Genomic DNA, 14,130 nt, shown 5'->3' on the forward strand with positions numbered 1-14,130 from the left:
TTCTTCAGCACCAGCAGATCTTGTGTCTCTTACCAGCAAAAGTCTGCGTTGGAAAAATTTCCATTCCCAGAATCAAAAGGTTATATTGATGCTGTTGGATCCCTGGTCAAAACTTGAGCCCTAGTTTCAGAAATGATTGTCAATTCCTCTAGTCCTTAAAAGAGTGGAAGGTCATAATCCAGCCTAACAAATTTTCTCTTTTTGCATTTGCCCAGCTGGAGGATATAAGCAGTGTCGCAAAACTAACTTAAATCCTGGAGGTTCATTATGGTGAAGAAGCCCATAATATTATTCCTTTGGTAATGGTTTCCCTCCTATAGCAGTTTTTCATCTCAAAATACTTTGCAGGTCAGCATACTAATGCCATAATGATATCTACCCAGTGAAGTGCAGCCGCCTCTCGTGTGGAGTGTGACAGCTGTTTAACAATGGAAAGCATCATTACACAAAAGCTTAGGACAGGAAGTGAAGGGTATTTTCTTTTAAGTAAGAAATTGTGCAGAACTTTCAGACTGAATATTGTATGTATTACTTAATCTTCACCTTCTTCTCTTCCTGTGAGTTCAGGGCAGAAACAACATGTTCCATACCTTGCTTATGTTCCTGTGCATCATAAAGACAAAAGAATCTGGGATGCTCGGGTAGGTATAGAGTGCCATGAATCCCTGCATTTAATACAGGCTGAGAACTGTAACATTCCTTGTTGTAAATAAGCAGTTTAGCTGCATGTAGACTGATCTTAAGTTCCTGTAGAAACCATCTGTGGTGTTCACTGTATGGCAATTTCTTGCTGGTCTGTAAACACCCTATTTCTTTCACTCTCCCCCAACACGCTCTTTTGGCTGCCTCCTACACTCTTATGATAAATAATTTAAAACTTGCAATTTGCATTTCTAACGGAAATACAGAACATTATTCTTTCTCCTCAAGCTTGAGACAGGGAGGTAAGGGCCCTTTTCTCTTTTTTGAACAAGGATATAAATCTACCTTAAAAACCTGACTCCACTTTCCAGGGACAGCTAAAAGTTTGCATTTCAGGCTGAGCTCTTCAAACACAAGAGCTTTACTCTGAGCTTCCATGGGGAAAGTCGAGCTCCTCAGTTCCTGAAAAGACTAATTCTGGGCAGCAAATGAGGACTGACAATTAAATGCACTAAAAAAAGTACTATGGGGAATTGTGCACTCTTATGTCCTACTGAAATCTGGGATAGGAGCACTTAAATTTTGCAAGTTCTAAGGAGTATCAGATTGATTAAGCAAGGAAAATTAGTACACTGAAATGAAATAAAATAATTTTAAAAGCTTCTTATACTTATTTGAGCCTCTAGGTGCATAAAAAGAGTTGCATTTTATTTGCAGGCTGACAGTCTAGTGGAGCACAAACTGAAATATTGGCCTCTTTAGTCACTGCCTGGCTAGATGCTGGCCTGAAATCCACTGCCATTGAGAAATATAGGTATAATTAGATGCCATCATTAGCCACTAATCTTTGCTTTTTGAGCTGTATAAGAAATTTTGAATATGTGTACTGGGCAACTCTGCCTACGTTGACATAAAAGTGAAGTCCAGACTTTCCCATTTAATTCCTGTGGGGTTGTACTCTGTTCATAGTGAAGCACAACTCTTAAACAGAAGGAACATTTGGCAGGGATTGAAAGAACGGCTGGAGTCAGGAGCTTACAACCTGTCTTGGCAACTTTGCTTTAAATGTACGTTTGGGGTTATTGTTATTTTATTATGGCGACTTTGTCTTTGCAGGCGAGTAAATCTTGGCTTATCAGGAGTGAATGTTCTGTGGATCTTGGGAGACTAGTACATCATTGTTCACTGTGGATGGCCTCCCCCTTCACAAAGTGAGAAACAATCTCTGAGATAACTAAACAGCTTATTACACTTGTGCCTTGAACATAAACCTACAACGATGTACTCGTGTGAGATCCTTGTGAACATAGGATATGTTTGCATTCAATACACTGTTTGCATGAGAACATACTTCCAGCACTGAAATACTCCTACCAGCTCTTTTGTGCAAAGACGTCTCTTTACAACTTCCCACCTTTACAAGCCCTACTTTAAAAGCCTTCACCATTCTTCTGGCTGAGTTGTCCTCCAGAGGCCACCACTGCTGATACTGGAATTAGAAGCAACTCAGCGGTACCCCTGCCAGCTTGGGGAATGAATTGTGAGCCCTCATCTGCGTGACAGGGTAGAATACTACAGTGCAACTTGGACTGCCCTACTAAGGTTGTACACTGCTGCTTGGTACTTGTTACTTCAGTGCTGCCACTTGACAAATCAGTCACTGCAAGTGTGGCCAAGAGCAAGATCCACATGCACCGGGAAATGCCACATAATCAGGATTCTCTTTGGCTTATGCAGAAAGGCTTGTGGCTATCCATCATTGGAGTACCAGTGTAGTGGGATTTTGTGGCACCATCACACTTTTAAAGTGACTGCACTGTAGGTGTAAGTGAAAGAAAACTTCAGACCCTACACACCAGTTAGACTATATTCTTATGGATTTTTTTTTTTAAACAAAATAACCCGAAATCTTTTAAACTGGAGTGTGTTTGGGGCAACAAAACGTTGCCGATGTCTTGACTGCAGTTGAAGTCTTGCCCTAACTTCATTTATTTTTTAAAAAGTTCTCGCATTAGTATTTCTGGTATTAATCCCCTATTTTTAGAGGTGTTTGAGCTGTAAAAATTTACTCTAAAATGGAATGTAGCTTCAGTGTGTCTGCATAAGAACAAAATATTTACACTTAAATCAGGATGTCCTAGGAGTCCAAAGGGGCATCCTCTCTTCCACGCCCCCATAGCCCCACGTTGCTGGGAATTTCATCATAACCAAGGACAAACAGATGCAACTTGACATTGTTAGTCACTGGAGGGACTTGAGGCTCTGCTGGTGTTTCCTGCCCGGGGCAGATAGCAATGACCCAGAAGCAAGAATCAAATTTATGACTTGAACTCCTGTCTTGTATGGGTGGCATGTCACTTTAGATCCTCAGGCCAGCCAACACCTTACTTTGAGAAAAAAGACCTGTTCTGCTCTTTATGACAAGTATTTACAATGGTGGGATGTCCCTGGATAACCCAGCATGGTTTTTTTACAGTTATATAAGCAATTGCTCTGCAATGTAGACTAGTTGCTCCCTGGAAAAATTTGAGTTAAACTTGTTTTAAACAAAATGGATTCCTACATGTATGCCAAGGTTTTTTCCTATAGGGATAAAGGATACATTGCAAATCCTGGTAACCAGGGAATTTTAAAAATGTGTGCTATAGGGTTCTTTTTAAAAATATATATATTGTGGGGACCATTTCAGAAGCCCTCTGGTAAGGGTAATGTTAAGGGTCCTCCTGTTTCTTTCAGTCTCTTGTCATCAGGTATGACGTTAAGGCAGGGTGGCCTACTTAATTTTACCCTTTCAACCCACAATAACCGGAAAATTGAGACCACAATGTCACTGTGTTAAACTGCCAACGATGCTGCTCTGTAGAACCCTGCTTGAAGTATTCCTCCAGGATTCAGTAAAAGAGCTGGCTGGTTAGACTTGTGAAGAATACACAAGGTTTGTATTGGTTTTACAATGACTACACTCTTTTGTACTGTGTTCAGTTTTTACTGAACTGTGGATTGCCTACCTAGATGAGCAGGTGGGGACAAGTTTGGAAATGTCATTTTTAGTATGCTCAGCACAATTACCATTCATGATCTCAGTTGGACTGTTTGGTATTTTTAATGCATGAGCCTAACTTATTGCCATTGTCTGTCAGAACTGCATCTTACTCTACAACTTCCCCCAGGAGGTATGAATTTTTCCTGGAGATCAGACTGTTAACAATGGTTAATTTGGTGCCTGTATTAAATGGGTTCATTTGGTTAAACGTGTGTGTGTGGTTTTGTGCAATAACAAATGGCATATTTTGTCTCCCAAATATCTGTTTACACACCCCATATCATCTAGTTTGAGACTTATTTCCGCATTATACAATTCACTGTCAGGTTTGCATGACAGTTCATCTGTAGCAATGAGTAACTAAACTTTACTGTAATGTGGCATGTTTTGCTTAGAAAAGGTGGCAAAGAACTGACAGATATACTATTTGAGTGGCATTTAAGGCAGGAAGGAAATTGGTTTGGTCTGGTAACAATCATGTTAGTGCATGCCGTTCTAATTGAAGCTGCTCAAGGGTATCTGAAAGCAGACAGTAGTTCTAATGTCTTCCATCTTGAACACTGCACATATCTTGTGGGTGAGACAGCCCAGCAGCAGGAAACACAACCATTATGGTTCTAACACCTCTAGTGCTAAAATATATCACATAGGTTCCAACAGATACTTGCTTCTTCCTTTATGAACTTTCAGATTGTTTGTTTGGAGACAGAAGAGAGAAATAGACATAGCTGTTGAAGCTTGGGCTTTTGGTCTGAAATCTGAACAAAGTTAGCTAATGAGTTCTTTGCATAAGTTTTTCAGGAGTAATATCTTATCCAAGAGCTACTTTTTTCTTGAAACCACATAATATCTAGTATTTTAAAAAAAAACTATGCAAAGGCAATATTAGTCATCAAACTATAGAAGAAAGCTCATCCAAATTTTGTTTAACTGTTTGGAGCCTGCCACTGTTTCACTGAAAGTGGCTACTGTCCTGAGTGCAAATATTATGCAGGCTCTCAACCCTTCCAGACTACTGTACTCCTTTCAGGAGTCTAATTTGTCTTGTGTACCCCAAGCTTCACTTCACTTAAAAACTCATTGCTTACAAAATCGTACATAAAAATATAAGTGTCACAGCACACTTACTGAAAAATTGCTTACTTTCTCATTTTTACCATATAATTATAAAAGAAATCAATTGGAATATAAATATACTTAGTGTATAGCCTATAGAGCAGTGTAAACAAGTCATTGTATGAAATTTTAGTTTGTATTGACTTTGCTAGTGCTTTTATGTAGCCTGTTTATAAAACTAGGCAAATATCAAGATGAGTTGATGTACCCCCAGAAGACCTCTGTGTACCCCCAAGGGTACGCATACCCCTGGTTGAGAATCACTGATCTAGCCAATGGAGGGTTTCTATTAAAAGGTGAAGTATGATGGTAAAAAGCTGAGATTGCTAATAAAATTTGGGTAGCCTTAATTACAAACATGGCCTCAGTCTAGTTCTTAGAGGATGGGTGTTCATATCTCAAAAAAGTAAATTCTAATTGACCACTTGTTGGCAACCTCAGAAGAGAGGTCAACAAATGAATTGCTATGGAGAGTGAAATCCTCTTACCCCTAAATGAGGTCCCTCTAAAGCAGGATTCAGGCATGCTGGTGGGGCAGTATGAGGGAAGCTCACTGCTTATTTTGCCTACTGTGTAACTAAAGGGGAGGGCTCAGGCCCCAGTTATCTCAAGCCAACACCCTTCAATAGCACTAACTTTCCACTGTTGCTTTTAAATTAAAAGAAAGCTCATTTTTTTGCAAAATCTAACTAGACCATAGGCTTTTCTCCTTCAGTAGCTGAAGAGCTTTTCTCTTGTGCTACATGGATGATTCCAGTGTCAACTGCCTGTTTTGCCTGCTTCTACAGCTCTCCTTTGTGCATTCTTCCCACTGTCCTATATAGGTGAGACCATTACCAGGTCTCTTACTTCAAGTCACTTCTCAAGACCCACAACTGTAATGCCAACAGCCAACTACTAATAATGGCTGGTTTGAGACACGAGATGGTTATTACACATTTCAAGTGCCTTCCTAGAATGTGAGCTCTTTAGAGAACCGGCACTGTTTCTTGTACATTTTGAAAACCCACCTAGCTTTTGCGAGCTCCTATACATCAAATAAGACATCTCTATTGCCTGCAGTGATGCAGGGTTTTACATTAAACGTTAGTGATGCCTTCTACTCCTGGAGGAGATGACTGAGTTTCAACTAACGTATTTCAAAATGTATTTACTTTGTGTTCCCATTGTCTGTCAATGATTGTCTTACATTTAAAAAGCATTTTGTTCATTTCTTCCTAAACCTCTTCATCGCCTTTGTTATTGACTTAAGAACATAAGAATGGCCATAATGGGTCAGACCAATGGTCCGTCTGTCCCAGCATCCTGTCTTCTGACAGGGGTCAATGCCAGATGCTTCAGAGGTAATGAATAGCACAGGGCAGTTGTCAAGTGATTCGTCCCATCGTCCAGTTCCAGCATCTGGCATTCAGAGGCTTAGGAACGCCCAGAGCATGGGGTTGTATCCCTGATCATGTTGGCTAATACCCATGGATGGACCTGTCCTCCATTAACTTCTCATCCTTTTTTGAACTCCGTTATACTTTTGGTCTTCGCAACATCCCTGGCAATGAATTCTGTGACTGTGTTATGTGAAGAAGAACTTTGTTTGTTTTAAACCTGGTCCCTGTTAATTTCATTGGGTGACCCCTGGTTCTTGTGTTATGTGAACAGGTAAATAACACTTTTTTCCCACCCCAGTCATGATTTCATAGACCGCTGTCATATTCCCCCTCAGTTGTCTCTTTTCCAAGCTGAACAGTCCCAGTCGTCTTAATCTCTCCTCATATGGAATCTGTTCCGTACCCCTAATTATTTTTATTTCCCTTCTCTGTACCTTTTCCAATTCTAGTACATCTTTTTGGAGATTGGTTGACCAGAACTGCACACACTATTCAAGGTGTGAGCATACTATGGATTTATATAGTGGCATTATATTTACTGTCTTCTCCATCCCTTACCTAATGGTTCCAAACATTTGCTTTTTTGAATGCAGCTACCCATTCAGCAGATGTTTTCAAAGAAGTATCCACAGTGACCCCAGTATTTTTCTTGAGTGATAGCAGCTAATTTAGACCCCATCATTTTGTATTTATAGTTGGGATTATGTTTTCCAATGTGTATTACTTTGTATTTATCAATATTGAATTTCATCTGCCATTTCGTTGTCCAGTCACCCAGTTTTGTGAGACCCCTTCATAACTCTTCGCAGTCAACTTTAGATTTAACTATCTTGAGTAATTTTGTATCGTCTGCAAACTTTGCCACCTGTTTACCTCTTTTTCCAGATCATTTATGAATATGTTGAACAGCACTGGTCCTAGTACAGATCTTTGGAAGACCCTGCTATTTACCTGTCTCTATCGTGAAAACTGACCATTTATTCCTACCCTTTGTTTCCTGTTTTTTAACCAGTTACTGCTCCATGAAGAGGACCTTCCCTCTTATCCCATGATTGCTTAGTTTGCTTAAGAGTTTTTCGTGAGGACCCTGTCAAAGCTTTTTAAAAGTCCAAGTACACTATATAGAATCATAGAATATCAGGGTTGGAAGGGACCTCAGGAGGTCATCTAGTCCAACCCCCTACTCGAAGCAGGACCAATCCCCAACTAAATCATTCCAGCCAGGGCTTTGTCAAGCCTGACCTTAAAAACTTCTAAGGAAGGAGATTCCACCACCTCCCTAGGGAACCCATTCCAGTGCTTCACCACCCTGCTTGTGAAAAAGTTTTTCCTAATATCCAACCTAAACCTCCCCCACTGCAACTTGAGACCATTACTCCTCGTTCTGTCATCTGCTACCACGGAGAACAGTCTAGATCCATCCTCTTTGGAACCCCCTTTCAGGTAGTTGAAAGCAGCTATTCAATCCCGCCTCATTCTTCTCTTCTGCAGACTAAACATTCCCAGTTTCCTCAGCCTCTCCTCATAAGTCATGTGTTCAAGTCCCCTAATCATTTTGTTGCCCTCCGCTTGACGCTTTCCAATTTTTTCACATCCTTCTTGTAGTGTAGGGCCCAAAACTGGACACAATACTCCAGATGGGGCCTCACCAATGTTGAATAGAGGGGAACCATCACATCCCTCGATCTGCTGGCAATGCCCCTATTTATACAGCCCAAAATGCCATTGACCTTCTTGGCAACAAGGGCACACTGACTCATATCCAGCTTCTCATCCACTGTAAACCCTCGGTCCTTTTCTGCAGAACTGCTGCCTAGCCATTCGGTCCCTAGTCTGTAGCGGTGCATGGGATTCTTCCATCCTAAGTGCAGGACTCTGCACTTGTCCTTGTTGAACCTCATCAGATTTCTTTTGGCCCAATCCTCTAATTTGTCTCGGTCCCTCTGTATCCTATCCTTACCCTCCAGTGTATCTACCACTCCTCCCAGTTTAGTGTCATCTGCAAACTTGCTGAGGGTGCAATCCACGCCATCCTCAGATCATTTATGAAGATATTGAACAAAACCGGCCCTAGGACCGACCTTAGGGCATTCCCTTTGATACCGGTTGCCAACTAGACATGGAGCCATTGATCACTACCCGTTAAGCCTGACAATCTAGCCAGCTTTCTATCCACCTTATAGTCCAGTCATCCAGCCCATACTCCTTTAATTTGCTGGCAAGAATACTGTGGGAGACCGTGTCAAAAGTATTGCTAAAGTCAAGGAATAACACGTCCACTGCTTTCCCCTTTCCACAGAGCCAGTTATCTCGTCATAGAAGGCAATTAGATTAGTCAGGCATGATTTGCCCTTGGTGAATCCATGCTGACTCTTCCTGATCACTTTCCTCTCCTCTAATTGCTTTAGAATTGATTCCTTGAGGACCTGCTCCATGATTTTTCCAGGGACTGAGGTGAGGCTGACTGGTCTGTAGGTCCCCGGATCCTCCTACTTCCCTTTTTTTAAAGATGGGCACTACATTAGCCTTTTTCCAGTCCTCCGGGACCTCCTCTGATCACCATGAGTTTTCAAAGATAATGGCCAATGGCTCTGCAATCACATCCGCCAACTCCTTTAGCACTCTCGGATGCAGCGCATCCAGCCCCATGGACTTGTGCTCGTCCAGCTTTTCTAAATGGTCCCGAACCACTTCTTTCTCCACAGAGGGCTGGTCACCTTCTCCCCATGCTGTGCTGCCCAGTGCAGAAGTCTGGGAGCTGACCCTGTTTGTGAAGACAGGCAAAAAAAACCATTGAGTACATTAGCTTTTTCCACATTGAGTGGAAATTAGCTATATTTACAGAAATTTCCACATTGAGTACATTAGCTATATCCACTGGATCAGCCTTGTCGACATATTTGTTGACCCCCTCAAATAATTCTAATAGACTGGTGAAGTATGATTTTCCTTTACGAAAGCAGTGTTGACTCTTTTTCCAACATATTGTGTTCATCTCTGTGTCTGATAATTCTGTTCTTGACTATGATGTCAACCAGTTGCCTGGTACTGAAATTTTGCTTACCAGCCTGAAATCGCCAGGGTCGCCTCTGGAGCCTTTTTAAAAAATTGGTGTTACATTAGCTGTCCTCCATTCATGTGGATGCTGATTTAAGCAATAATTTACATACCACAGTTAAGCCTTGTCTACGCTGCAGTTTTGTCGACAAAACAGTGGAGGTGCGTACACACTACAATGTTTCTTCTGCCAACAAAACTCATGCTTTGCTGACAAAATAAAACCACTTCTATGAGAGGTGTAGAGCTTTTTGCACAAAGTTATATTGACAGTGTCAGGGTAGACACTGTGCTTGGTTATGTCACAGTAAAGGGCCCAAGGAGATGTCCCACAGTGCCCATCCTGACTGCTCTGGTCAACAGTTCAAACTCTGCTACCCTGTACCCAGATATACAGGCATCCGCACCTTCCCCTTTAAAGGCACAGGGCTTTTTGAAATTCCACTTCCTGTTTACTCAGCGTGGTGCGCTCATATGGCAACTCTCCATCTGACCAGGGCAGTTTCACGCTCCAAACACTCTTCTGCTTGGAGCACACCGGAGCTGTTGAATCTGCTGAGTATATGGGGAGAGGAAGCTGTGCAGTCCCAGCTCCACTCCAGCTGGAGGAACTTCAATAGCAACAGTCAGATTTCCCATGGCATGTTGGAGAAGGGCTATGAATGGGACATGCAGCAGTGCCATGCAAAGATCAAGGAGTGGAGGTACCTGGACCTGGCAGGTGTACCAGAAGGCAAGGGAGTCAAACCCTCATTCCGGTATTGCGCTGAAGACCTGCCAATTCTATAAGGAGCTGGACACCATTCTTGGTGGTCGAGGTGGGGCTGCCACCAAAAGGCCCGTGGATACTTCAGTGGGACTGGAGACAGTGGACAGCAGAATCAGCCTCAAGGATGAAGTCGTGGACAAGGAGGTCGAGTTGGAGGAGAAAATGGAACAGGTGACAGGGTCGTCCAGGACCATGGGGAGCCAGGAGCTCTTTTCAACCCCGGAGGGTTCAAGCCATTCCCAGCACTCCGTCTCTGGCGTGCATGATGCAGGAGAGGGGAGCTCTGGTAATTGATCTTTTTGAGTTAATGCTGCTGGGTCATATGAGGTGGAGCTGTCCTTTGCTTTGTTATATTCTAGAAGTGGGTGAAGGGATAGAAATGTACAAGGCTAGCTGTGTTTGCATGTGCTTCATGTTGCCCCGTACAGCTAAGCAGTTCGGTGGAACAGCGTGTTAATGTACACCGAGATTTCACAGAAATCCTCCAGAGAGATCTCTAGGAAACTTTCCTGGAGGTACTTGCTAATCCTCTGCTGAAGGTTCCTTGGCGCAGAGCTGCTTTTGTTCCTTCCCCCAATGTAGGAAACTTTCCCATGTCAATTAGCAATCATGTGTGCTGGGACCAAAGTGGCACACAGGCGAGCAGCGAAGGGACCCGGTCTGAAGCCGCACCCACTTAGGAGATACACCCTTTCATCTTGCTCACCCTCAGGAGTGAGATATTGGCTATAATGACCCCCACCTGTTGAAAATGGTGGCAGAATTTACAATTTTGTCCTTAGTTGCCTGCAGTGATCCCCTTAAAAAACCACCTCAACCCTTTGCCCCATCTTGAGGTCTCCCCGGGGCTGAGCTCACCATGTTTAGGGTGCTGGTCAAGCTCTGTGCTTGCCAAGTGCCAGTGAGAAACTGATTCATAAAAAGAGAGGTGTATTTTACTATGCTGTGAGTGCACTAACAATTGTGTTTGTTTATTCTTTCTTGTGCTTCTGTAGATGTGGCCTTCAGGGGAACCCCTTACACATCGGCGGAGCACCTCCACCAGATAAGGAAGTGACTGAGGAGGAGCAAAGAGGACATGTTTTGATAGGTGCTCCAATCTTCGGAGGACAATAAACAAGAACTCAGGGCATGGAAAGAGACTTTAAAAAGACAAATATAAAACAGGCAGGACAGAAAGGAGAGCCAGGAGTGAATTTTAATGGGCCAGGAGTGGATGATAAAAGTGATGGAGGACTGAAGTCTCAAATTACAATGCAGGCTGAATTCATGCATGCTCGCCTCCTCCCCCCTCACAGCAATACCGAACTGCTTGCCTTCTGCCCCTTGAAGCCAATACCGAACTGCTTGCCATGCTCCTCCTAAACTCCTCCCACACCTTCCTTCCAACCTCCCGACCTGTCTTGTTACTCCATTCACTCTATCCCTTTGGACAGTTTCCAAAATGACAGCTGGACTTACACATAGCTATGAGAGCCTACCCTGCCCTTCACTGTTATCTCCCTTCCCCCCCAAGCATTTAGTGCGTGTGGTTGTTTTGTATTTAATAAAAACATACTCTCTGAAAGATAATCTTTATTTGTCTCCTACATGTGCTGGTTGCTGCTTAAATTAATACGCAGCGGCAACTAGATCATTTACAGACTACAAATCACTGTTGGGAATAATTAAAATTGTCGTGCAAGGCTGCAAGTTAACAAACCATGGCAGAGAGCTGTATTACTGGTGTTCACTGTCAAAATAGAGCCACAAGGCCTCCCTGATTCAAATAGCCCCCCCACCCCCTTGTGCCCCTCTAAGAGCGCTAGTAGCTGGCTGCTCAAAATCAGCTGCCAGGCGATCCACCTCTGCATTCCAGGATGGGGGAAACTTTTCACCCTTAGCCACACAAATATTACAGAGTGCATGTTTAGGTCTAACCTGCCATAAGGGCAGCACCAGCATGCTTTTAATCTGCCGCATACACGTTCTATGGTCATTTTGCATCTGCTCAGCCTATTGTTGAAGTGTTACTTGCTGCTGTCCAGGTTTCCCAGATAAGGTTTCAGGAGCCATGGGAGGAAGGGGTAGGCTGGGTCTCCCAGGATCGCTATGTGCATATCAACATCCCCCCATTGGCATTTTCTGATCTAGAAAGAAAGTCCCTGGCTTGCAGCTTTCTGTACTGGCCAGTGTTCCTGAAGATGCGTGTGTCATGCACCTTCCCTGACCACCTCACGTTGATGTCAATGAAATGCCCATGGTGATCCACAAGCACCTGCAGTACCATAGAGAAGTACCCCTTTCTTTTTAGGTACTCCGTTGCAGCAAGGTCCAGGGCCAAAATAGGGATATGCATACCATTTTTGCCCAACTGCAGTTAGGGAATCCCGTAGCTGCAAAACCATCCACTGTTTCATGGACATTTCCAAGAGTCACAGTCCTTCATGGCAGGATGCGATTAGTGGCCCTGCACACTTCTGTTAATGTAGCCCCAGTAGTGGACTTCCATGATTTCAAACTGATTTGCGACTGACCTATAACAGTCTGGAATTGGCAGCTTCCACATAGCAATCACCATGTGCTTCTCCACCAAGAGGGCAGCTCTCATTTTGGTGTCCTTCCACCACTGTGCTGGGGAAAGTGCCTCACACCGTCCCAGGAAGGTGGCTTTCCACATCTGAAAATTCTGCAGCCGCTGATCATCATCCCAGGACTGCATAACAATGCAATCCCACCACTCAGTGCTTGTTTCCCAAGCCCCAAAGTGACAGTTCACTGTCTGCAGCTGCTCTGTGAATACCCAAAGTAATCTGGTGGTGTTTCTTTCTGTGGCATGCCGCAGGTCAGGCAACTCTGATTCCTGTTCATCTTGGGTGCTCACGATATACTGCATGACCAGCTGCAATGTGTTTGTAACAGTGACCACCACAGTAGAGAGCCAATGCAGGAGCCATCCTTTCAGACGTGGAATGATGGGACAGAAAAACCATCATCATGGGATACTGCGCCTGCACCCAGGATGCACTGCGATACACTCCACCTTCTCACAACTTCTAGCTGCAGAAGGTGGCGAGCAGCACAGTGGGACAGAGCACCAGCTGTGGATATGCTCCGCTGATAGAAGGAACGTGGTGTGAACGTGCACAAGTGATGTCACCGCTCTTTGATCGTCGGCGTAGCTTGCATTGACAGAACTTGATAGTGTAGACAGGGCCCTAATTGCTTTTTCAAATTCTTTTCTGCCTGCCTAATTATACTTTTACACTTGACTGGCCAAAGTTTATGCTCCTTTCTATTTTCCTCAGCAGGATTTGACTTCCAGTTTGTAAAGGATGCCTTTTTGCCTCTAACCGCCTCTTTTACTCTGTTGTTTAGCCAACGTGGCATTTTGTGGTCCTATTTTTTTATGTGGGGTATACGTTTAATTTGAGCCTCTATTACAGTGCTTTTAAACTTCCCCTTACATTACAAAGTAACAGGTGAGGGTCCTAGCAGAGCCCTGTCACATGCAGTTGCAAATGAGTCCCTCATAAACAAATGCCCAGTGTTTTGTACACAGGTGTGACTCAGTCCTTCGCAAGATGAGAGTTGAGCGGTTGCTAATAATCCATCTGTTTCTACTCTAAATATATGCTTCCTTTTAAGGATGCCGGGCTGGCTGTATTTTCCACCAGCCAGTTTCTTGTACTACAATGAGAACGACTTGAAAGTACTCCAACACCTGTGTTCATATTGCATTTCAACCACTAACTTTTTCCAAACAGCTTTCTACCGCTCACCTGACCATCTCTTTAGCAGTGGTTTTCAGACATAGTCTCATTTTAGGATTACAACTGGAGAGCAGTCTTTATGGAACTTTAAAGTCCTTGAATGGGACTTGACTCTTCCCTCTTTAATGTCATATGCTGAGGATCAGTCTTTCTCCCCCACGTGAAGTAACTGATTTCCTTACCTTAGTCTTGCAATAGTCTCATGAAAATTTAGGCCATGTCTGCACTAGCAAGCTTACAGCAGCACAGCTGTATGGAGTGGCTCTGCCGCTGTAAGATCGCTCGTGTAGCCGCTCTGTGCTGACTGGGGAGCTCTCTTATTGACATCATAAAACCACCTCGATGAGCGACGGGAGCTATGTTGGCGGG

The 14,130-nt window shown here is 43.5% G+C and overlaps 1 protein-coding gene across 2 annotated transcripts in view; it reads left to right on the forward strand.

The window, feature by feature from the left end:
• TMEM209 (transmembrane protein 209) overlaps positions 1–11,569 on the forward strand; it is a 31,158-nt gene extending 19,589 nt beyond the window's left edge. The window contains exons 14-16 of one of the 2 annotated variants that reach the window (XM_073328915.2): positions 568–641; positions 1,759–1,853; positions 11,005–11,569. In XM_073328915.2, coding sequence (XP_073185016.1) covers positions 568–641; positions 1,759–1,813 — 129 coding nt within the window. In that variant the 3' untranslated portion in view covers positions 1,814–1,853; positions 11,005–11,569. Of the gene's footprint in view, positions 1–567; positions 642–1,758; positions 3,894–11,004 lie in introns of those variants that run through there. The other variant, XM_073328914.2, reaches the window with a different exon arrangement.
• The last annotated feature ends 2,561 nt before the right edge of the window (positions 11,570–14,130 follow it).

This window comes from Lepidochelys kempii, chromosome 1 (genome assembly GCF_965140285.1).
Source record: "Lepidochelys kempii isolate rLepKem1 chromosome 1, rLepKem1.hap1, whole genome shotgun sequence".
Classification (NCBI taxonomy): domain Eukaryota; kingdom Metazoa; phylum Chordata; order Testudines; family Cheloniidae; genus Lepidochelys; species Lepidochelys kempii.